General features: G+C 44.1%; 1 protein-coding gene across 1 annotated transcript in view; it reads right to left on the bottom strand.

Moving 5' to 3' along the window:
* The window catches only part of RGS12 (regulator of G protein signaling 12), a 150,872-nt gene that overhangs the window by 91,924 nt on the left and 34,897 nt on the right, over positions 1 to 24,051 (bottom strand). The window contains exon 3 of the mRNA XM_025386157.1: positions 9,667 to 9,783. Within this exon, the coding sequence (XP_025241942.1) occupies positions 9,667 to 9,783 (117 nt within the window). The remainder of the gene's footprint in view (positions 1 to 9,666; positions 9,784 to 24,051) is intronic.

The raw sequence follows: 24,051 nt of genomic DNA, 5'->3' as shown, positions 1-24,051 counted from the left end.
CATTACTTCCCTGAATATGTACATAGTTTACCATAACATGTATCCCACTGCAATGCCTATTCCTGAATAAACACCATTTTCTTTTGGAGAGTCTGCCTCCCTATTTGTTATTTAGGATGACATAACCGGTGTCAGAAGTGGGACGTGGAGAAGGATCACCTGTAGACAGAATCAATAATTCTTGGAACTGGTATGCGGTACTCAATTAAGCCCTTTGAGCTCTCTGCTTCCACGGCTCACCTCTTCTGCCTTTAAAAGTCTTCTTTCAAACCAAGCCTCCCATTTTTTGTAAGAAGCTCTTTTTCACTTTATTTGGGATCTGAGTTAATAAAGGACCTTAATAAAGGACCTTGCATCTGTCTGGGATGATAAAAGACTTTTTGTCTCTTCTGGGAAGTCCCTTCTGGGGTAAGGACCATGTCCCTCTGGTTACTACAGAATTTATATTGTCTGGTTCTGCACACCCGGTTTAATGTTCTGTTTGGACTGCATGCCTGGCTTAAAATTTCTGTGAACACACTTATTTTTTGTTTCATTTTGATTTGCTTACGCACATCTGTATATGATTTGGCTCTTTTTTCTCTTGCTTGTTTCTGGCCATGATCTGAAAGCAAAACTAAAGATTCTAAATAATGGGTATGGGGTGGCCAATTAACAAGGGCAGTCAGCACCCTATAAGGCACCAGTCCAAACTCCCTGACAGGAATTATAGGATTTTTTTTGCTCAAGAGATTAATAAGAAATGAAATGGGATTTTTAAACACTGAAGTACACCAGGTCTTCTGGGACTCTGGCCAGCTATACGGTGGTCCATTCTTGTGCGGTGATGGGCAAACTACACGAGGAAACATGCAGCACTGGACGGCCATTTTTCTAACTGTCTAAGCTTGTTAAAAACTGTAACTAACTACAGGGTTAACTCTCCATCTCTTTTTTCTGCCAACTTTGAATCTGATGAGTTTTCTGCCAGCATTAAGATAAACTCATTGCTTATGGAAACTAAGATTTAAGTGTTAAAGGGCTTTCAAAATAATGGCTTTATAAATTATTTCAAATCTATGGCAACCAACAATGCAGACACCTTTTGGAAATGTAAATTTAGGTTTGTATAACAATTGCTTAGGGTGGTGAAAAAGTTAATTGAAAAGTTGATATTCTAAAAAAAAAAACTTTATAAATGTTTACATAAGCTAGGCTGTCAGATCAAACAGGTTAAAATCTTAAGCTCAGAGCAATACTATAAGGTATCTCTGTCTGACATAAAAATTATTTTGTCTGACACTTAAGAGCCAGAAAAGGCAAACAAACAAAAAGATTTGTTACAAATTCAAGGCAACTTGAAAATTCTGGGTATTTTTTATACAATTTAGCCAGGCCTAGCTAAAATGTAAACATCTGAATATTCAGCCCTAAATTCATTTGAATCTGAAAAAAGGATTAAAAGGTTTTTAAAAGTCAAACTGCTATGAAAACTGCTTTATCCAAAATTCTGGTCCATAGCCTTCATGAATTACTTATCAGGGTAAACAGAACTTAGCCACGAATAAAAGTCCCATTTTGTCAAAAATATAATTTGATCCAACTATCTTTTATAAACCAGTGAATTTGTATTACTATCTTTTGCTGTTTCATGACCAAAATTCTAAAATGAAAGCCATAAGATCTTCATTTGTGTGTATATGCTTTTATGTATGTTTACACATATTATATGTTGTATCTACATAGTAAAATCTGGCATAGCCAGAAATCCCTTAAGAAATTCTATTCGGATTGGCTTACACAAGAACTCATATAAAATATATAGTAATTAACCGAAACGCTTTTTAGTTCATGTGACTTAAATAAATAGTTTTTGTTTGTTTTTTGTTTTTTTGAGATAGGTTCTTTCTCTGTCACCCAGGCTGGGGTGCATGCAGTGGTACAAATATGGCTCACTGTGGCTTCAACCTCCTGGGCTCAAGTGATCCTTCCACCTCAGGCTCGTGATTAGCTGGGACTACAGGCGTGCACCATCATACCTGCCTAATTTTTTAATTTTTTGTAGAGATGGGATCTTGCCATGTTGCCCAGGCTGGTCTCCAACTCCTGAGCTCAAGCAATCCTCTTGCTTCAGCCTCCCAAAGTGCTGGGATTATAGGCATGAGCCACCGCACCCAGCTGATTTAAGTAAATCTTGGATAAATAAGTTGGTTTTAAATTTGTTGATAAAATAAAAATAGAAATGTCTTCAAAATTGTCAGCATACATTTTTGCCTGGCTTTACTGGTCAGACAGGATTATGTTTATCTCTGCTAGACGTCTTAAGGTTATAAAAGTATGAATCCAGCCTAAAGACACAATTATCTTTATTTGTATAACTTTTTAATGACTAAGACTAACATTGTTAGTTTAATAAAAATTGCTGTATCTTCTGTGTTATCAGCAAAATAGCCCTCTATTTATGTTTCTTGGGTAAAAACCTGATATTCATGGGCTATACAAATGGTGAAAAGGGAAATAACTTGAAATGAAGACTAGCTTTTTCTAATATCTCAGTTTTCATAAGTAAGCTAGGTATAATTATTAAAAATAAATAAATTAGGTAAATGTAGATGGGAAAGTGCTTATAAAAAACTGCCATGTAATCTGAAATCTTAAAGTTATGCTACGTTAAATTAAATGATAGATACTCATAAAATGTCTACGTCATTTCCATATAAGATAAAGTACTAAAACATAAATTGCTGAACACAAACGTATGTTTGTTCTTGGCTTATTAAATTTTAGAGAAGGACTAAATATTTTTGCCTGTTAATACACAAAGTAATTATGTTATGGGAAAACATGTTTACAAAAATTATAAAATGGTTCTCATCTATAAAATACTGATATGTGACCAGCAGTTTAAAAGTTTCTTGCTTCCAAGGTTTTCACTAAAAATTACAGTTACTAAGAGTTAAAATTCTAATATGTATGTGTGTGTGTATATATATATGTATATATAATACATTCTAATATGTATATTCTAATATGTGTGTGTATATATGTATATATAATACATTCTAATATGTATATTCTAATATGTATGTGTGTGTGTGTATATATATCAGTATACAAAGTATACCAAAAGTAAGATACGTTTCTGATGAGAAAAATTATAAGAGAGGAATAAAAATGTATTCTTTATTGAGAAAAAAGAGTAATTTTGTCTAGTTTGGAGATTATTTAAAATTTGTTTCAAAATATGGGTTTAGAAAGAAAAGACAAAGAAATCACTAAGTGGGAAAGAGAGAGATGTGAAGAAAGTTATAGGTATGTAGATGTATTTTAGTAAGGAAGGTTAAAAACAAAAGTGAATAATTTTGTATGAGAAAGACTCCTGTGTGGTAAATTTTTGTCCTAAAGTAAAATGCCTGTTTTTTTTAAGAAAGAGGAAGTACAGAACAAAGCAGAAAGGCTTAAGGATGTCATCGAAGGCCTATACAGGTCATAAAAGGTCTGTGAAGGGTGAATTTACGAAATAAATTTTATATGATTAAGTTGGTTCTAATTAGAAGAAAATTATAATTCTTTCTAAAGACCAAGCTTTAATATTAAAAATACACTAATACAAAGCAAAAAACATGGTTGCTTATGTTAGAACAACAGGATTTTCTTGAAGTATTGATCAGCTATTAGTAAAACTGCAGGACATTTTGATTTTCAATTCTGAAATACGTTTATAAAACAAGCTTCTGAACTGCAGCTTTTTTCTATTTTAGTCTCCATCTAATTTCCCTCCTTTCAGGTTAGAAATGCTGTCTTCATTTAGAATGGTAATTTCATTTCTCCAGGCAGAGTCTTCCTCTCAATGTGGATCTGAGAAGCTCGGCTTTGACTTGGCCTTGCTGCGCGTGACTTGCAGGCCGCATCATCACTGCCTTCCGCTCTCTCCCCTTGAGAAGCTGCAGCTGCTTGCTTGGCTGGGCAAGGACTCTTTCCTTCAATTTTTTGTCAGCTCCTGTAACTTTTTTCTCCAGTTTTAACTCTGTTACTATGGTCTGACGCACTGTTTTCCACCTGTATAACTCGATTCTGTACATTCGGCTTTTCTGGATGTGTATGAATTGTGCCATGGAAGCAGAAAACTTCCCATGCTGTGACTTAGAGCCATGTACTGCCCTGCTCAAGGTACTAACTGTCACATTTACGCTCCTCCATGATATGGTGCGCACTCATAACCTTGGACACACTCTTCCTATGTCTCATTAAATTCAAGTACTTTTCATCAGGTTCTACTTTCAGGCAAACCAAATGAGCTTCCCACGACGACAGGCAGTCACACCACAGGAGGTTTTCCTTTACCTTTCTGGTAACTGGCCTACGAAACAAAGATTTTATGTTTTATCAAGATAATATCCTGTGCTGTCTTTATTAAGTTTTTTTATTTTTTAGGAAAACGGAGCTTTGAGTGGGTTGCTTGTTTACATTCATGGAGCTCCCTGTGTTGCTTTTGAAGTCCTTCTTATTCAGGTTAAATGAATGACTATTATCTAATAGTGACCTGTGCTCCTGTTTTGATCACGTGTTTTAAATCTTTTGGTATCTTTGATGGGATTCCCCAAGATACAAATTCTAAATTAAATCTTTTTGACCCATAATTAGCTTTAGTATTTTCCAGTCAAGCTCCTGGAGAGCCTCAAAGGACGTATCTCTAATCTTAAAAAGACAGTAAATTATTAGGCTTATCTGGTAAATTGTATAAAAAACACTAAAATGATACGTGATGCTAGACCTTCCTTCAGTCACATTTATGGGTGTGTTTTTATAGGAATGTTCCAAAATTGTATAAAACTCTTAGAAATCTAATATGCCATAACTCTGGTTATCATGTTGTATGCTACAGAAATAGCCAGATTTCCTTGTCAATTGCTAATTATAATGAACTTATACCAGATTTTAAACCATGGCTATTCTGTTTTTCTTATCCATTGTTATTGCTTTCATTTGTCTCTCTAAAAGTATTTGCAATCAGATTTCATGGAAAAGACTCTAAGAAGTACTCTTAAATACGGGTTTCTAATAACTTTAAGATCGACAGACTAACTGAAAATTCTTCAGAACTCTAATAAGGAAACAGACGAATTTGTGAAACTACTTATCAAGAGCAAGCAGAACAAAAATTAATTACATGAGATTAAATAACTGATGAGATGATTTTATGACTTCTATTTGAAACATTGTTGGTTCTTTACTTAAATGTTTGTTTTCCAGATCTAAGGATGTTTTCTCTTTTTTTCTTTTTTTTTTTTGGAGATAGAGTCTCGCTCTGTCACCCAGGCTAGAGTGCAGTGGTGTGATCTCGGCTCACTACAAGCTCTGCCTCCCGGGTTCACACCATTCTCCTGCCTCAGCCTCCCAGGTAGCTGAGACTATAGGTGCCCGCCACCACGCATGGCTAATTTTTTGTATTTTTAGTAGAGACGGGGTTTCACCGTGTGAGCCAGGATGGTCTCGATCTCCGGACCTCGTGATCTGCCTGCCTTGGCCTCCCAAAGTGCTGGGATTACAGGCGTGAGCCACTGCGCCTGGCCAGGATGTTTTCTTTCTTAAACTGTCTATAACTTAACAGCAATCTGGTAAAGTATACTTCTGTGAAAACAAAAGTAAAAACATTTGCTTTTTCTCCCTACTCAATCCCTCCAAAATCTAGAAACTGTTCACAAGTATTCTTACGGCAACATGGTTATTTACAACAACAACAACAACAACAAAAATCTGTTCCCTCTTTATAGCAGGATACAACAGAAACCACTGGTTTTGTTCCCAACGCCATGTCTGGAATCTCAAATTTGAGAACGTGCATAGAACACCCTGCTTCAAGGGCTCCAGCCTCACAGCGGGTAAGTAAAAACTGTCACTTCCTATCAGGCCCAGAAACCTTAAGACTGTAGGAAAAATCTATAGTCTGCCTTGGTTTGTCTTCCCAGCCTCAGGAGGCTGTTAAAATTGGAGTGATTTTTTTCTTGTGTGATCAAGGTAGAGAGAAGAAGCCATGCTTCTGAAGAAAAGCTGCAGTACTCCTGTTATTAGATGGGAGCCCTGTGCACTGGTTCCAAGCTCCCCAAGTCTTCCAACTTCCTCCCATCCAACTTTCTTCCGTAGAATTATTAAAAGCAGAGAACTACTCTATGCCTGAAGCCCTATAAGCTGAAACTAAATGAATCTTAAGGGACAAATCTCATTCCTGATGCATGGGCCACACCAAGAGTTCACCAAACCACTGATGCCACAACCAGAGACACTCAGACCACAAGACAGGACTAGAAGCTGACAGCTTCATGCTGTGGGCAGCTTCTCCCAAGGCACTGGAATAAGACTCCATTTTATGATGAGACATTTACCCCTCTTAATGCCTACCTTTTTGACTCAGCACAATAATGGTGTAATCGAAATTTCACAATCAGTAGCTTTTGCTGGGAACTAGATAGAACCCGAAGAGATCCTTGAGTCCACCTAGTGGGTGACTTCGGCAACATTCCTAATACAACTGGTGCTCACTGCGCTTTAATCCAACTCAGTCATGGGACACTAGATGACAAAATTGGTCTACATTGTCCATTGCGTAAAGAAGGAAATGTCTGCGCTATTGCTGATACTACATGCTAAACCTGGATAAATTCTTCTGGGAAAATTAAGGCCCATATACCCAAAATGAGAAAACGGGTGTGGGCATGGTGGCTCGTGCCTGTAATCTCAGCAGAGGTGGGAAGATAGCTTGAGCCCAGGAGTTCAAGATCTGCCCGGGCAACATGAGAAACCCCATTCTCCACAAAAAGGAAAAAATACACACACACCAAAAAAGGAAACAGGCCATATATTATAAAAAGTCTCACCCAGTTTTCCACAGTCATTTGATTTATTCAACTGGTTGTCTTTAAGCCTATGTTCATGACTCAAAACATTATGCAACCTGGGATTGTCATATTATTATTAATTTCACTCTGCATTTTCCCTTTTTAAATTTTTTATCTGTTGCTTAAGGCTCTGCAGAAGTACAACTCCTAACAGAATCATGTTGGCCCAGCGTGTTGAGATGATGCCAACATCCATGGAACAGACAAAACCATACTTAACAGTGGACTCAGGTAGACTGCACCTGAGGGCCACTCCCTCCACACCTCCCTGGTTGCTCAAATGTGGATAAATGAGCTTGGACACTGACTCCTGGTCACAGTCACCTCCTGCTGATGTGGAACCAGACCACACCAAACTGGGACAGCTCCATCCCAGCACCAAGGGCAATCAAAGCCTGACTGCAGGTCAGCTATGCTTTTGGAGAAAGGTCTCAATTAAAAGGGGGAAATGCGAAAGTTATCAGAATGAAAATGGAGTCACTTGTATTAAAAACCCTAACAAAGTGTTATAGAGCCAGAGAAGGCCAGGAAGGGAGGGTTCTCATGCTCATAGACCTGATAACAAATCCATCACAAAAGACTGCAAAACCACAACCTTGCACACAGCCCATCTCAGCCTCACATACAAAAATAGTCCTCTGAAGACATCTGTCCCGTAACTGCCTGTCCAACCTTGGACTGGTACCACCCTTGTTTAAGGCAATTATCTCAAAACAATCTTGTGATCCTCCTCATTTTTCCTTTAAAAACTGCTGTCTTCCTTGACCTCCCTGAATATTCATAGTTTACTACAGCATGCATATTCTCATTGCAGTGCCTATTCCCAAATACTAATAAATATCGTTTTCTTATGGAGAGCCTTCCTCCGTGTTATTCAGGACGATGGGCTCAAGAGGCAGACCACCCCTCACTTGGGAAGGCTGCTCAGATCCCTCTCCCAGGACTCATGGAAGGTGGCCAGCAGCGAGCAGGGCCCACACAGAAAAGGGCAGGCAGCCCTACCACCTGGGTCATCCTCCTTGGCCCCAGTAAGAGAGTTACAGCCAGGAAGTTTAAGGTGTGGGGCAAAGACAGCAGGGACCACACGCCATGTGGAAAGCAGCAGGGCCCTGGTGGAGAGGGAACATCCACTGGGGACACCCAGTGATTAGACAATGGAGCTGTCTACCAGGAGCGTGGCACTGACCCTGGCATGGGGCAGGCCCGACAGCAATCCACCATGAAATAGAAGTTTGAATCCAGCAGGAAAGGGGCAGGTTGCGCAGAGCACGTGGCCCAGACCCACATATCATTCACCACGGTACCAGCACAGCTCTGTCAGCCCACACCTAGGGCCACATTGTGAGTTCCTCATGACCAACAGAAAAGGAGGAAAATGAACAGGATTCGCGCACAGATGGTCAGCTCAGCATGGCAGCATGAGCCAAAAATGGTCCCGGGGTCCTCAGCCTCAAGCTAGGCCCTGCCTTAGGTAGCACACACACCTTTTGTGTCTTCATCAGCAGCATGGGCATCCCATTGCAGCTGATTCTGATTGCTGCCCGCCCAGATACACCATGCTAGCCCTGACGTGCCCTTCGAGTTCCCCAGAGAGACCAAGGCTAAACAGGCCATCCAAGGGCAGATTCCTATTTGCAGCCACAACGTGCCAATCCTCAGGACCCCTGCCATCCCTGAAGCCACCTATTCTCCTGGAAGAGCAGGAGCTGGAGCAGTCAGTGTGGATGGAGCCTGGCCACACTGCTCACGCAGATCCTTCCCAGCTAAGAACACTTGCCCCATCCCACAAGCGCTGAAGGAGACATGTATAAGAATGCTGTACGGGTAGATTCTCTCCCACTCCCACTGAGTGTCTATTGATAGCAGAAGGCATCAATCATCATCGTATACTCATAGCAGAATGCCATACATCAAGTAAAAGGACTGGACTGAAACTCCAAGAGTAAATCTTGAAAACATGACACAATGTTCTAGAATAAAACATTAATAAGAAGACATAGAATACAGCTGCACCTGTAGGACATTTTAAAACACGCCAAATGAGACAGTCAAAGGATCAGTGGTTGTCAGTGTTCAAGGGGAGGGTGCAGGGTAAACAGGTGGGGCACAGAGGATCTCCAGGGCGGTGGCTTTTTCGGTGATACACAACGGTGGGTACACGGCATGGGACATTTGTCCAAAGCCACAGAGAGGACAGCACAGGCGGGAACCCTCGTGTGAGCTGTGGACCTGAGCTAATAATCATATGTCCACCCTGGCCTGTCAACTGTAACAAACACCCACACCAATGCAGGACATAATGATCCTGACGGCGTATTTTTAACAAGTGGGTGGGGGCATAGAATTCTCTGTACTTTCTGTAAACCTAAAACTGCTATAAAAAATAAAATCTTTTCATTGTTCTTTACAAAAGAAGCACAGATAGAAGAGCCACACAAAATGACACTTACCCATGTCTGTGGATCACGCCCCATCTTTAAGGGGGCAATGACAGGCCCTACCGGGTAGAGTTTTTGTGGGAATTAAACCAGTTCATTTCTAGAAGTGTTCACTGGAGTATGGCACACAGAAGAGCACCCCAGAAAGCCTGGTGACAGCTCAGACACATCACAGGGTAGAAAGGTCCCCAAACATGCATGGGATGCTGTCCCTCGGAAAACAGGGGTCACCACTACAGAGGGGGAGGGGAGGAGACCACAGGGACTCAAAAAAGAGCCAGACATATCTGCAAGGTGGATTTGCATTTTTTAAAACTTGAAGGAGAAAAGAAGAAAAATGAAAATTAAATTACCTCAAGATCATCAAGGGAGCGAGTGATACTGAATCTCTTAGATCTCCCAAATGATCTCCGAGCAGACGTGCGTTGAGAAGGCTGAGTGAGTCCAATTCCCCGCCCAAATTTTGAGCCCTAAACACAAAGAAAAAAGGCATCAGGTTATTCTTTTGGAAAGAGATGTTTAGTCTTGTCCAGTGCATGGCACAGTAGAAAATCAAGGAATACTGTGGAACAAAGACTTTTAAAAAAGAGAGATTTAAAAGTCATCCCAGGGTAAATCTTATGTTAGGTATATTTTATACAAGAAAAACACGCAAAATTAAAAGAAAAAAAAAAAAAGAGGCATCCCAGGATCGTCAAGTATTTGCTCTGCCAACTGTGTGCCTCTGACGAAGCCTCCGCCTCTGTAAACACAGAACAGGATGGCAGCAGCCCACCCCACAAGGCTGTTACCCAGATCAAATGAAATCACGTGCAAGGGTGCTTGGAAAGTGGGCACAGGACTTTCAGAGTAAAGATGATTAGTATGAACGCAGGTTTTCAGCAATGCCGTGCTTTTTCATAATTTTATAAGCACTTTAGGAAATGAAAGAATCCCTAAGCATTCAGCTGGTGTCTGAAGACCCAACCAACTCTGGCGCAGGAAATAACCGGCTATTAAAACATCCTGTCTGTCTTCCTCCAGGAAATGACCAGAATTAATTCAATTTGACAAACATCTATGTTGTGCCTATCATTATGCTGGACACTTCCCCAAATGAGAAACTGGCTCCAGCAAATCAATCACCACCACCTCCTAAAAACAAAAAGCATCACAGCTGGGAGCTCTGCTTTCCTGAGGACTTGGAATCCTAAGTGACCAATTTCAGGCTTGAAGGAAGGGAACCTGTTTATGTCAAGATTTCAAGCCACTTTTGGCTCTCCACCTGCATAAGAGTCTCGTAGAAAACTTCGCAGCAATTTCTTGTAAGGCCCTGGGGAAACCTGCAGCATGCCTGCACCTTCCTGGAAGCAGATGGAGCAGGCCCCCCTCCCACTGCTCTCCCCTCTCTCCCTGCCCCCCGCGCTGACACACCCCACACAGCCCACCATGTCCTCAGACCCATTCCCGCCTGGGTCTCCCTGCACTGGGCCGCTCCTCCGCAACTGAAAAGTCCTTCCTTCCCCACCCACTGTCATGGCCCAGCCCCACATCACCCCACACCTCCATCCTCCACCCTTCCTTCCGTCCACACTCCCATCTCTCCACCCTCCCCTCTGCCCACACCCCTAAGGACGGGCAGAGGGGCGGCACTATCCTCTTGGCAGGTGAGAGGTGCAGCACCCGGGGCCGTGGCTGCGGGAACACACGAGGACGCTTGGGAGGACGCCACCACTGGGCCCCCGCCAGGCCGGGAGGAGGCTCTAAGGCTGTCATCCTGAAAGTGGCGATGCCCAGCAGAGGGCAGCCAGCAGGCATAGGCCTAGAAGCACAGCGGCCAGGTGCCAGATGGACCGGTCAGCACAGGTATCAAGCACACACCAAGCTGAGTTACCACAGTTGCCAGCTCACTCCAAGGCACTAGTGGCACAACTGCTTGTTCTCAAACTAAGGAGCAGGCCCCCATGCACGCTGCACCCCCGAGGCTGGAGAATGCACCGCACTGGCCTGCACCTGCCTGCCTGCCGCTCCCACGGGGCTCAGCTCAGGCTCCCGCAGGCTCCTGCCTTCTATAAATCAGACTGTAAGACACTCCTTGGAGGGAACCTGTGGTCCCATTCAGACACAGATGCGGCTTCCTGGTGTCTGCTCCCAATGGCAGGCACCTTGGGCGTCCTGCCACAGAGGGCTCTTCTGTGGTGACTGATAAATTGCCACTCCTGCTCTCTCCTGCTTAGGCCGGCATCCGTGTCCATGCTCTGGGTTCACACCCTCCTCTCACCCCTCCGGCTCACATTCTCTCTGAAGCATGCACTTCTTTGGTCACCTTTTGGGTTCCTTGCTAGCAAGTTAATGAATCTGACAGATTCTTGAGAAAAATTTGGCTAAGAAATTTCTTTTTCAAAAAATGTACCCCCAGCTGACCTGAGCTGTAACATGTACCTGGAACCCAGCAATCCCCTTGCAGACCCACAACCCAGCCTCGTACACATCTGGCCTCCCTGCTGGTAGTCCTGTTCCCATGCCCGCCCCATGCTAGCCAGGCTTGGTGCCCTCAGAGGCTCCCGTGTGGCACCCTGTGCTGCTGGCGGGGGCTCCCCGGGTACCCACCTCGTGGTCTTTGTGCATGTTCTTCCCTCCCCTGACCCTCAACCCAAACAACCTCTCTTGTAAGAGACCTTTAAGCCCCCATCTAAGTTAGACTCCCCAGCGTCCTCTCTCCAAGCCTTTGGTCTTTTCCCTCCCACCAATGACACTGCTGTCAGCCATGAGGCATCTCCCCTAGGGGACTGCCATGGGACAACAGCAGCAAAGCCCTTCGCTTCGTCTGATGCTGTCTGAAAACTTGCTGCCCAGCACAGCGCCCAGCTCCTGGCAGGTGTGCGGCCCCAGCAGAGGGGAGGCCTGAGAAGGTGCTCAGCAGTGCTCGTGAGACACACGACACGGAGGCCACAACACGGGGGACTGACTGCCCAACAACGGGGAGCACAGGGCACCAGTATGGCGTGCAGACGTGTGTTACGGCAATAGCAGTAACGGGAAATGTTCAGTCCGCTGCTAAAGCAACGAGTGACTTTGTTCTCATTACAGATTTGCTATTCTGTATCTTCTGCTCTCGGGAAGGGTGGGGAATGAACCCACGGCTTTGTGAGATTAAGGCTGTCAGAATCAAAATGAGTGACTTGTGTTAAAAACCCTAACAAACAGAGCTGGGGAGGGCCATGAAGGGAGAGCTCGCACATTAGTATGCCTGGGAATAACAAATCCATCACAAAGACTGCACAAACCACAGCCGTGCACACAGGACATCACAGCCTCACTCAGAACACACTGTGAGGACATCTGCCCAGCAACCACCCGCCCACCTTCAGCCTGATACCACCCTTGGTGCTTGCTGATCCTTGTCGCAAGGATAATTATCTCAAAACAATCATGTGATCCTCGTTTTTCCTTTAAAAGTCTTTGTTTTCTTTGGCCTCCCCGGCTATGCACTGTAGACCATGGCAAGTATCTGCCCACTCCAGTGCCCTGCTCCCAGATAAACATCATTCCTTTCAGAGAGCCTCTCACTGTTATTTAGGTGGACAGTGATAAGAAAATTTAATTTTTTTTTTTTTTTTTGAGACAGGATCTCACTCTGTCACCCAGGCTGGAGGGAGAGGTATGATCATGGCTCACAGCAGCCGCGACCTCCCAGGCTCAAGTGATCCTCCCACCTCAGCCTCCTGAGTAGCTGGACCACAGGCATGTGCCACCACGCCCAGCTAATGTTTGTATTTTTTGTAGACACTGGGTCTTGCTGTGTTGCCCAGGCTGATCTCAAACTCCTGGGCTCAAGCAATTCGCTCACCTCAGCATCCCAAAGTGCTGAGATTACAGGTGTGAGCCACCACACCTGGCAGCCCTGACCACGCCCCGGGTGAGCGGCTCTTCCACAGTGAGCCTTGAAACTTGTTCCCAGCACAGGCAAAAGAAAGGACCTGTGATGCCTGGCCACACGTGGATGCGCTGTGCGCTTTGGAGATGTAAAGGAGAAAGGAAAAGTCTAACAAGCAGACAGAAAACAATTCTTGCAAAAAACTAAATCAACTCTCGGAACGAGGGCCAGTAACAGATGTCACACTTCCACAGCAGGGAGAGACCAGCATTTATTCGTGTTTCTCAAATAGACAAAGTTTTGTAAATTAATAAATTCAGATAATCACCACCGATTTAGCACCCCCCCCCCCGGCCCCGCTGGTGGACATAATCTCAACTCTTCCCCAAGGAGTACTAAACAGGGAAGACAATAATAAAAATGGCCTAAAAGGCCACTTGTTTCAAACTCCAGCTTTTAAGTTGAGAAGACTCCTCACAACTGTCTGAGAAGACAGGTGGCCCCCAGAGCACCATCTGCACCGCGCAGCCTTTGGCCACCGCACCCAGCACTCAAGGACACTGAGTGGCGCAGACACCGCCCGCTGCCCTCAGAGCCCGGTCAGCCTGGGCTCCCAGGCATCCAGGATGCAGTGAGCCGGCATGAACCAGCTGGCTTCAGGGAGAACCAAGGACCTCAGGCCAATCAACCTACCTGGCTACAGGGTCCCAAGGGACGGCCGGTCAACCGGCATTACTATCACAGACAGGCCCAGAAAAGCGTCAGGTTCCCTCCAAAATAAAACCGCTAGAAATGAGGGGAGGGGGACAGTAGAACCTCACCCCCTGCTCAGGTACCAAATTTCTCAGCCACTCTTGGTGCCAGCAATGAATTGCTGAGCACAGTGGCTCACGCCTGTAATCTCAACACTTTGGGAGGCCAAGGCGGGTGGAACACCTGAGGTCAGGAGTTCAAGATCAGCCTGACCAACATGGAGAAACCCTGTCTCTACTAAAAATACAAAATTAGCCAGGCATGGTGGCGCATGCCTGTAATCCCAGCTACTCGGGAGGCTGAGGCAGGAGAATCACTTGAACCCGGGAGGCAGAGGTTGCAGTGAGCTGAGATCACACCACTGCACTCCAGCCTGGGCAACAAGAGCAAAACTCTGTCTCAAAAGAAAGAAAAAGGAAAAAAGAAAAAACAACAAATCATCCCATGCAACCATCAGTTCAGAGCTAAGAATAATTTTGGCACAAGAACCATTCCAATGCCTCAATCCACGGATGAGAACCGGGAAGTCAGGGAAGCAAATCTGCTCAAAGTCACACAGCTGGTGGCTGACCTGGGACAATACCCAGCTCCAGCTGTGCTACTGCACTGCTGTTTTTTATTACACTTTCAAAATAGTTATTCAATCTGATTTTAAAATCCAGATAACATAAAATTTACCACATTAGCTGGCTCAGTAGCATTAGATGTGTTCGTAATGTTATGCAAGCACCACCACCGTCCTCCAGAACTTTTCATCTTCCCAGAACGAAGCTCTGCCCCCATTTAACACACACTCTCCATTCCGCTCCCCCAAGCCCCCTCTCCCGCTTTCTATCTTTATAATTTTGACTGCTCTAGGAATCCCATATAAGTAGAATCGGATAGTATTTGTTCTTCTATGACTGGCTAATTTCGCTGAAGTCCTCAAGGGCCGTCCATGTTGCAGTCTGTGTCAGAATGTCCTTCCTCTTCAAGGCTGAATAATATTCTGCGGTATGGATGGACCACACTGTTTATCCATCACCTGATGATGGACATCTGGGTGGCTTCCGCCTTTCAGCGATTACAATAATGCTGCTATGAATGTGTGTATAAAGAGCATCTCCTCAAGACCTTGATTTCAATTCTTTGGGTATATATGTAGAAGCAGGATTGTGGGCCATGCGGTCATTGTACTGTTCGTTCTTTGAGGAGCCACCACACTGTTTCCCACAGTGGCTGCAGCACTTGGCATTTCCAGCAGCGTGCCAGGGCTCCAACTCCTCCGCATCCTACCCAATACAGGTCATGTTCTCTCTTGTGGTGGTGGTGGCAGTTGTTTTACAGTAGCCATCCCAAGGAGCGTGAGGTGCTACCTCACTGTGTGTTTAGTTGGCACTGGCCTAATAATTGATGATGTTGGGCATCTTTTCACATGCTCATTAACTATTTGTGTATCTTCTTTAGAGAAATGTCTATTGAAGTCCTTTGCTCATCTTTTTAATTTTTCTTTTCCTTCATTTTTTTTTCTACTTCACAGTTTCACACTGGACCTTTGCCCATTTTTTTTTAATTTTAATTTCTCTTTATTTTCTTTTCTACTTCACAGAATTCACCCTGGACTTTCGCCCATTTTTTAACTGGGTTGTTTGTTCTTGTTGCTGAGTTATAGGAGTTCTCTATATACTCTGCATATTAGCTCCATATCAGACACATGGCGTACAAATGTTTTCTCCCATTCTGTGGGTTGCCTTCATTCTGTGGGTTGTGTTTTTTAATGCATAGAGTTTTTACTTTTTTTTTTTTTGAGACGGAGTCTCACTCTGTCGCCCAGGCTGGAGTGCAGTGGCCGGATCTCAGCTCACTGCAAGCTCCGCCTCCCAGGTTCACGCTATTCTCCTGCCTCAGCCTCCCAAGTAGCCGGGATTACAGGCGCCCGCCACCTCGCCTGACTAGTTTTTTTTTTTTTTTTTTTGGTTTTTTTTTTTTTTTAGTAGAGATGGGGTTTCACCGTGTTAGCCAGGATAGTCTCGATCTCCTGACCTCGTGATCCACCCATCTCGGCCTCCCAAAGTGCTGGGATTACAGGCTTGAGCCACCGCACCCAGCCAGTTTTTACATTTTGATGTAATGCAATTTATGTATTTTTTTCTTTCTTTACCCACACTGCTAGAACTAAAAATTCCTAAACAATTCGGTCTAAATGAACACTAGTCCATAAGCCCCAATGGGGCAAGGACCGTGTCCTGGTCACGACTATACCCTCACCCCTCCCACAGTGCTTGGTGCATACTAAGTACTCAGTGAATACTTACTGAACAAATGGACTGTAGGCAAGAGAGTATATAGCTTACAAGAGAGACCAGATAATCTGAAGGTATTTCCAAAAAGAGGCAATATAGAGATTTACAAGGAGTCAGATTTCTAGCTCACACCTTCACATCTCCTGCTATATTCTTCTGGGTTTACTCAGCAGACAGAAACCACCTGTGGTTCTAACAGAGAGTCCCGTGTAGAGAAGGGGTAGCTTGGTATTGAGGGATGGAAAGGCAGAGGGACTCTGAGATGCCATGGAGTAGCAACCTTGGGAAGCAGCTGCCACCCCAGGGCTGGGGAAACGCGGGGAAGCAGAGGGAATTACTCCAACTCGGCAGCTCAGAGGAAAAGAGCCAGTGAAGCTGGGGCCCAGACCACTGAGGGGCATGGGGCTCGAGCCCTCAGGTTTTGTTTGTTTGTTTGTTGAGACACAGTTTCACTCCGTCACCCAGGCTGTACTCCAGTGGTGAAATCTGGGCTCACTGCAACCTCCCACCTCCCAGATTCAAGCAATTCTCCCACCTCAGCCTCCCAAGTAGCTGGGACTACAGGCACACACCACCATGCCCAGCTATTTTTTTTTTGTATTTTTAGTAGAGATGGGGTTTCACTATGTTGGCCAGGCTGGTCTTGAACTCCTGACCTCAAATGATCCGCCCACCTTGGCCTCCCAAAGTGCTGGGATTACAGGTATGAGCCACCGTGCCCAGCCCAGTTTTTTGGGATTTTTAGAGTTGGGGGTCTCACCCTATCTCCCAGGCCGGAGCGCAGGGGTACGATCACAGGGGAGGGCAATTCCTGGCCTCCCAAAGTGCTCAGATTACAGGTGTGAGCCATGGCGCCCACCCCATCCATTGTTTCTGAGGGGCCAGGAGGTTGGCGCAGTGAGCTGGGCAAACTGCAAACTGAGAGGGGAAGGAACTGCCCCTGTGGGGGTGAAACGTTGCTACGGTGACACTCCAGCCTTGCCAGCTCCAGGAAGCACCCCTGGGGATAGAGCCTGACAAGGATGCAGCTGTGAGCAGAAAGGTGGTGCTGAGACCCTGTTGGTGTCATAGAGGGTGGGCTTAGGGCTGAGGGCAGTAAGCTGAGTACCCAGCACACCTGGTTAAATCTGTTACAACAAAACTCTATGCGGCAGGAAGAATTCTAAGCCCAAAAGCAAAACTATTTTAGAATCAACAAAATTCCATTTCAAACATAAAACTAGACAAACTTACAGCAATGATTATGGAGCAACGTGTGAGGAACCAAAGAAAGGTTTCCAGGTCATAGCAAAGCACCTTTTGTGAAATGAAGGAGAAAAATGTGCACAAAGACTGGGTGTCCCATTCAAGAAAGAAAAAGATGAATATTATACATGAAAAGACATTTAGGTAGAGATATTAATTTAAATTATTCCAAAATATCTTAGGGCCTACAATGTCCCAAGCAATTGGCGAAGACTAGAACCTTTAAAGACAGAAACAAAGCACATAATTGCTTCACCAGTAAAGGAGGTGGGTGTGGACTAAGGAAATAAGCCAAACAGGCTTGAAATCAAAACAAGACAAAAAATAAGGCAAGAAAGCAGGGAGGGAGAACCTAGGAAAAGTGGATTTACAGAAAGAATGCAGTAATATCCCAGAGCCAAGACTCAGTGTGCCAGTCACCCAATACGTCAGTGACCCACATCTGCCAATTCAGCCTGATCTTCTTCTTGAGCTGTCAGAAGAATCTGCCACTTGTAGTAATAATTCGAACACAGAAATGGAAAAGCTTAAATAAAAAGGCGAAGTGTTGACTCAGAAAAAGCTGGTTTCACTAGATTAATAATAGACAAAACAGGCTTTATCCCTAATTTTAAATTTTTTAAATAAAAAATTATTGAAATCCTCTGGAAGGAGGAAAAAATAAAAGATTCAATATACAAGGAAAAGGAGAAGGGAGGGAGAAGAGAAGGAAGAGGGACAGCAAAGTTCTACCATTAATTTTTTATGTTTTGTGAGACTACAGTAGTCTTGATACCAAAACTCAACAAAGATAGTGAGAAGGGAAAGTACGAGATAGTCTCACTCAAACACAGATTTTAAAATTATACAAAAATAGTAGTAAACCAAATACATCAGTGTATAAAAAGATGATCATAAGTTAGGTTTATCTCAGGAATGCAAGTATGGTCTATCATCTGAAAATCAATCATTGTAATTTGCCATGTTAGCATCACAAGGCAGAAACATGATCTCAATGAATGCAAAGTAACAAAGAAAAGAGCTAAAATTTAACACCCATTCATGAAAACAAGTATTAACAAATAGGAATGAAGGAAACTTTCTTAAACTTAATAGGGTAGCTAGACATAAAAAGCAACTAGTCAATTACACTCCCATATATCACATGAGCTAGCATTTATAATTTATTCTATTTTTATTCCTTTTCCAATCAGCTTCCTCAGGTTGAAGCCTTCACAGTTTTTAAAAGGTACCATTTACAATGGCAAATAAAATCATAAGGTACCAAGAAATAAATCTAGCTAGAGAATAAATCTAATTAAAGATGTTTATGAAGGAAATTACAAAGTTTTACTGAAATAAACCAAAATGAGAGAGAAGAGAGATACTATTTGCATGGATAGGAAGGCTTGATACCCTAAAGATACCAATTCCTTAAGCTGATCTACAGATTAAAACACAAAATGTCAATAGCATTTTGGGGAATCTGTAAACTGGTTGTAGAATCTACATAAAAGAGCAAGGCCCAAGCACAGACAAGAAAACCTGCCCTGTAAGACCTAAAGACTTACTATAAAGCTCTAGTAATTTTTTAAAGTACAGTTGGGGATACTGACTAGGAAGGAACAGAGAACCGAGAAACAGACCCACACATACTTGAACACATGATCCATGACAGAGGGGGCATTGCTGATCTACGTGGAAGGATGACATTAGTGCTAGAACCACTGGTTACCCACAGAAAAAAAAACTAACTTTTGTCTTGCCTGATTCTTTTCATAAACATTAACTCCAAGGAACTTTAACGGGAAAAAGGGAGAAAATCGTTTTTGACCTCAGGTAGTAATAAATGTATTAAATAAGACACAGACCAGGTGCAGTGGCTCATGCCTGTAATCCCAGCACTTTGGGAGGCCAAGATGGGAGGATCACTTGAGGTCAGGAGTTTGAGACCAGCCTGGCCAACATGGTGAAACCCTGTCTCTACTAAAAATATAAAAATCAGCCAGGTGTGGTGGTCTGTCTGTAATCCCAGCTACTTAGGAGGCTGAGGCAGGAGAATCGCTTGAACCCGGGGAGGTGGAGGTTGCAGTGAGACGAGATCGCACCACTGCACTCCAGCCTGGGCGACAAAGTGAGACTCCATCTCAAAAATATATATATAAGACACAAAGGGTAAACTATAGGAAAAAAGATTATACATCTGGCTAGAGAGTGAAAATAGGAGTCATGCCCAGGGCAGGGACACGTGCGACACGCACAATCAGCCAGGGACTAGCAGCCGGCATCTATCATTCCCGCAGTCCATGAGGAAAAGACAGCCCAAGAGGAAAGAGGGATGAAAAAGTGTGAGTAGGTGCCTCAACAGAGAGGAAACGCAGAGCCTTATAACCAAAGGAATGCAAATCAAAGCCAGATGAGATACCACTTTACAACTCCCAGATTGGCAAAAAATTTAAAAGTCTGGCAAGCATACCTGGAGACAGGTACAAGAACGTTCACTAGTGCATTATTAGTAATTTTTTAGTGGCTCTGCGTATGTAGCAGTAGATTCACGCAATGGATTATACAGAGTTAAAATGAACAGACTGCGACTACCAATAACATCATGGATAAACCATTGAAATAACATGAAGTGATTAAAAACAAGTTGCAGACAACCGTGTTATTAAGCCATTTCTATAAAACTGAAGCAGCAGCAAAACTAATCGATACACCGCCACCGATTCCAACTCTTCAGACACTTCTGGTTCTGCCGGGACATGGCGGCCACCTTGCTCTGAACAGTCTTACTTTCCTAGAAACCCCATAGAGCATAAGCCAATAGTGAGGGGGCCACACTGGTATCTACCCCTTTGCTCACAGATCCTCTACCTCCATGGCCCCGGAGCCATCTGTCCTACTGATCCCAGCTTCTCAGGGGGCCCCTGCCCTATTCCAGCATGGTGGGGGCTTCCGCCCACTGCTTCCCAGCCCCTCCCCAGGCCTGAAGCTGTCCTCACTGTGACACCATTCCCCAGAGAGCACACTCGGGGACCGTGGTCAGGACGAACTCCATGGGCAAACGCTGCCGGGACTAGGAAAGGTCACCTGCTGCGGGCTGCACAAAGCCCTAGGCCCCCAGCTCTGCTGCAGGCCCATGAGGCTCCCCTCCCTGGAGCCGCCGTTCCTTCCCAGGACCAGGTGGACTCAGAGTGCCACTGCCCAGTGTCTGCCTCCCCTCTTTCCGCTGGGGACGGAGAGCAGTGCGATGCTGGCCCCTGGGATCCCTGTTTACACAGCGTAATGGCCAACACCACCCTACCCAGAGATACTTGCATCATGGGGCCTTAGCTGTGACCCTTTTAGAAGTATCATCCAGGTTTGTTTTTTTTTTTTTCTTTACAGTCTATTTTGAAACTTCCTCTCATTGTACCAGAAAAACAGCATAAAATCTATGTGCTGAAGCTGAAACTCTCCTGGCCTGCAATCCATGGAGCCTGTCATTGGTTACACCATGTAAGTACAATTTGTTTCCAAGGCCATCTCTCATTGACTTTGTTCTTATTAAAACAATTTTTTAAATAATTTTTACTTTTCCTTCAAATGAAGTTTTTTTTTTAGTAAATATGTTCATATTTCCATCATAAGAAGTTGAAACAACACAAGATAAAAATTCCCTGGATTCTTCCCAGTTTTCATTTACTACCTCTGAGATAACTACTAGTACCCATTTGGAGTGTTTCCTTTGTATTTTTTCCATATATTTACATATAAACATATGTGCACTTTAAAACGTATAGGTTTCTTTGAGGGGTGTTGGAATTTTTTACACAAAAATAGGATATTAAATATATGTGTTTTTGTGACTTGCTTTTTCCACTCAATATGCCCTCGGGAGCTTCCCTATCAGTAATGTATTGATCCACTTTGTATGACAGAGGCTGCTCGCCATTCCTGCAAATAACCAGTCTCTCCTTCTTCCACAGGAATAGAAATCTTAGCTAGACACATGGCTGTCCAGCTAAGGACTACATTTCCCAGTCTCCTTTGCACTAGGCAAAGCCATATGACTAAGTCTGTCCAGTGAGATGTCTGCAACTTCCAGACTGTGCCTCCACCTCCCTCTCTCACTGCTGACGGAAATGGGGAAGTGAAGCTAAGGAGCTATCTCAAAGTTCAGGGCAAAAGCCACATGTGAAGAGCAGTAACGACACAACAGAAGGCACCCTGGGTTCCTGATGAGGGTGGAGCCTCCACACCAGCTCTGGAGGATTTACTCAAACTACACTTCTTATATCTAAACCACTATTATTTTATATTGTGCTGTTACAGCATAGAAACTCATATTTTAAATAAGTGTATGAATCCCATAGTATGAAAATACTACATTTTTCTTTACTCCATTGTCAACAGACAATTTCACTCAATCAAAAAAAATTAAGTGCCTTCTAACTGCCAGGCACTGTTCTAGTGCTATTGTTGCAAACCAGGCTGCAATAAAGATCCTGGATCACAATTCTTCATGCCTTTCCAGTACAGGTATCTTCTCTCCGTGATTGAAGGGAGAAGGCAAGGAGGAGGAGCCCGCAGTCCATTATTTCACTTTAACTGGGGTTACCCGAGAAAAGAAAGGTGACCTAATCAAATCTCCTTGTAAACTTGCTAATGAAAGACCTCCTGGCAAACCCAAGGATATTTGCTAGCAGGAGAATCATTGTCGGTGGAATGTTTTCAGCAGGATGTACCTGGTGTGTCTAGGATTGCTCATAATAAATAAACTTGGAATCCTAGGAGTTATGGAGTACGGATCCCTGAAAAATGTCACATAAACTATGCAGCTCTCACAGTACAAAATGGACATACTTCATGGTCAACAACTTCCCCCATGTAAGTGATGTGAGCAGGTGCATTTGCTTAGAGACCTCCCATGTGAAATTTGGGCCAGACCACGTCCTCACACAGGAGGAAAGAACCAGGTAGTGTAATTGGCAGACAACTTCTCTCTGCTTCTATAAAGCCTCACAATTACATGTGTCCTAGAAATTATTAGGAAGCTTGATATGTAGTAAGATCAGTGACTCCCAAAAGTTTAATCTAACAGTTTTATCATTGTGTTTTCTTAAAGGGAAAATTTGTTTTAAAAAGGCAAAAGAATTCCTTCTCTTACTCCTTCCTCAGTTAAATGTAATAGACTGAAATTTTGCTTTCATGGACTCAGGTTTGTAAGAAATTTCACTTTAAAATGTACCTTTATTTTATATAACTCAATCTGATTTTCTAACTCTAAGCCAAAATTACACCTGATGCAGATTTAATTCAGTCATTTCTAAGTAAACAGTCAAATTAACTTTTCTGTCAATTCCGCTCTTTAGTGTTTCAGTTGCATCACATTCAAGCCCTCTTGGGTGCGCACACTGTTCCCCTCCCTGCGGTTTCAGTGGATGAGGGGACGTTTGTGTAACTGTTGCTTCGACATCACAGGGTGAGGCCCCCAGTCTCTCAAGTGTCACTTGGTTTGGTCCTGTGCTCACCTCATTCTCCCACTGCCACTCATGTGTCTGTCACTGGACACATGTTGAGCTCTTATTCATGACTTTGGCACTGGCTCCTTCAGGGACAGACATGGCCTCAATCAATCCCAAGGAGATACTGTTATAGGCTGAAATGTGTTCCCACAATCCAGTTGTGTTGAGATCCTGACCCCCAATACGGTGGAATGTGACTGTATTTGGAGACAGGGCCTTTACAGGGATAATTAAGGTAAAATGAGGTCGTTAAAGTAGGCTTTAGTTCATTACGACTGGTGTCCTTATAAGAAAAAGGGATTAAGACAGAGAGATGCACAGAGGGAAGACGATGTGAAGACACAGGGAGAAGACGGCCATTGGCCAGCCAAGAAGATGGGCCTCAAAATAAATGAACCCTTAACAACTGACCTCAGACATGCTGCTGACCTCTTCATCTCAGACTTCACCTTCCTGGACTATGAGAGAATCAATGTCTGTGTTCCAGCTGGCCAGTCAGTGGAACCTTATAATGGCAGGTGAGCAGGCTAAGACTGTCCACACTGCACCCGCCACAGCAGGCCCCTAGCTTAGCCCCATGGCTGGCCTGGGTACAGGCCCATGAGCACATTCACAGTCGTGTGCAACACACTCTCTCAAGCTCTGTGACCCCTGGGAGCCCACAGGAACTTCTTGTGCCACCCAGAGTCATCCCTTGCCCTGATCCCGCTCCCACCTTCTATGGGGCAGTCCCCCTCCAAGTTCTAAACACACGTCTTGCACTCCTGGGTCCCAAACATGAGGGCAGCTTCCATCGGGGTCACCATGGAACTCAAAGTGGAATGTGAAGGCTCCTCCCAGCCACGTGACCCCCTGGTTCTCTCCAATTCTCCTCTTCTCACCCCACAGCTCAGGTGTTTCTCACAGGGAGGGTGGGGAAGGACGCACTGATGCTTGCAGTGTGCAGCTCGGTCTTTCTGCCTTTCATCTGAATCCTCGGCTCTTCAACCTGGAATCCAACAGCTGAGCCTCCTGTCCTGACAACTTCCCCTTGGGGTTAAAGGTGACCCCGTGACCTCCCATCCAGATTGGACATGGTTAGTAGACAAGGGGGAGGAAAAGTCAGGCCAGGTAACA

Source organism: Theropithecus gelada, chromosome 5 (assembly GCF_003255815.1).
Source record: "Theropithecus gelada isolate Dixy chromosome 5, Tgel_1.0, whole genome shotgun sequence".
Taxonomy (NCBI): domain Eukaryota; kingdom Metazoa; phylum Chordata; class Mammalia; order Primates; family Cercopithecidae; genus Theropithecus; species Theropithecus gelada.
The sequence above is the reverse complement of the archived record's forward strand: the minus strand, read 5'-3'. Positions and strand labels throughout refer to the sequence as shown.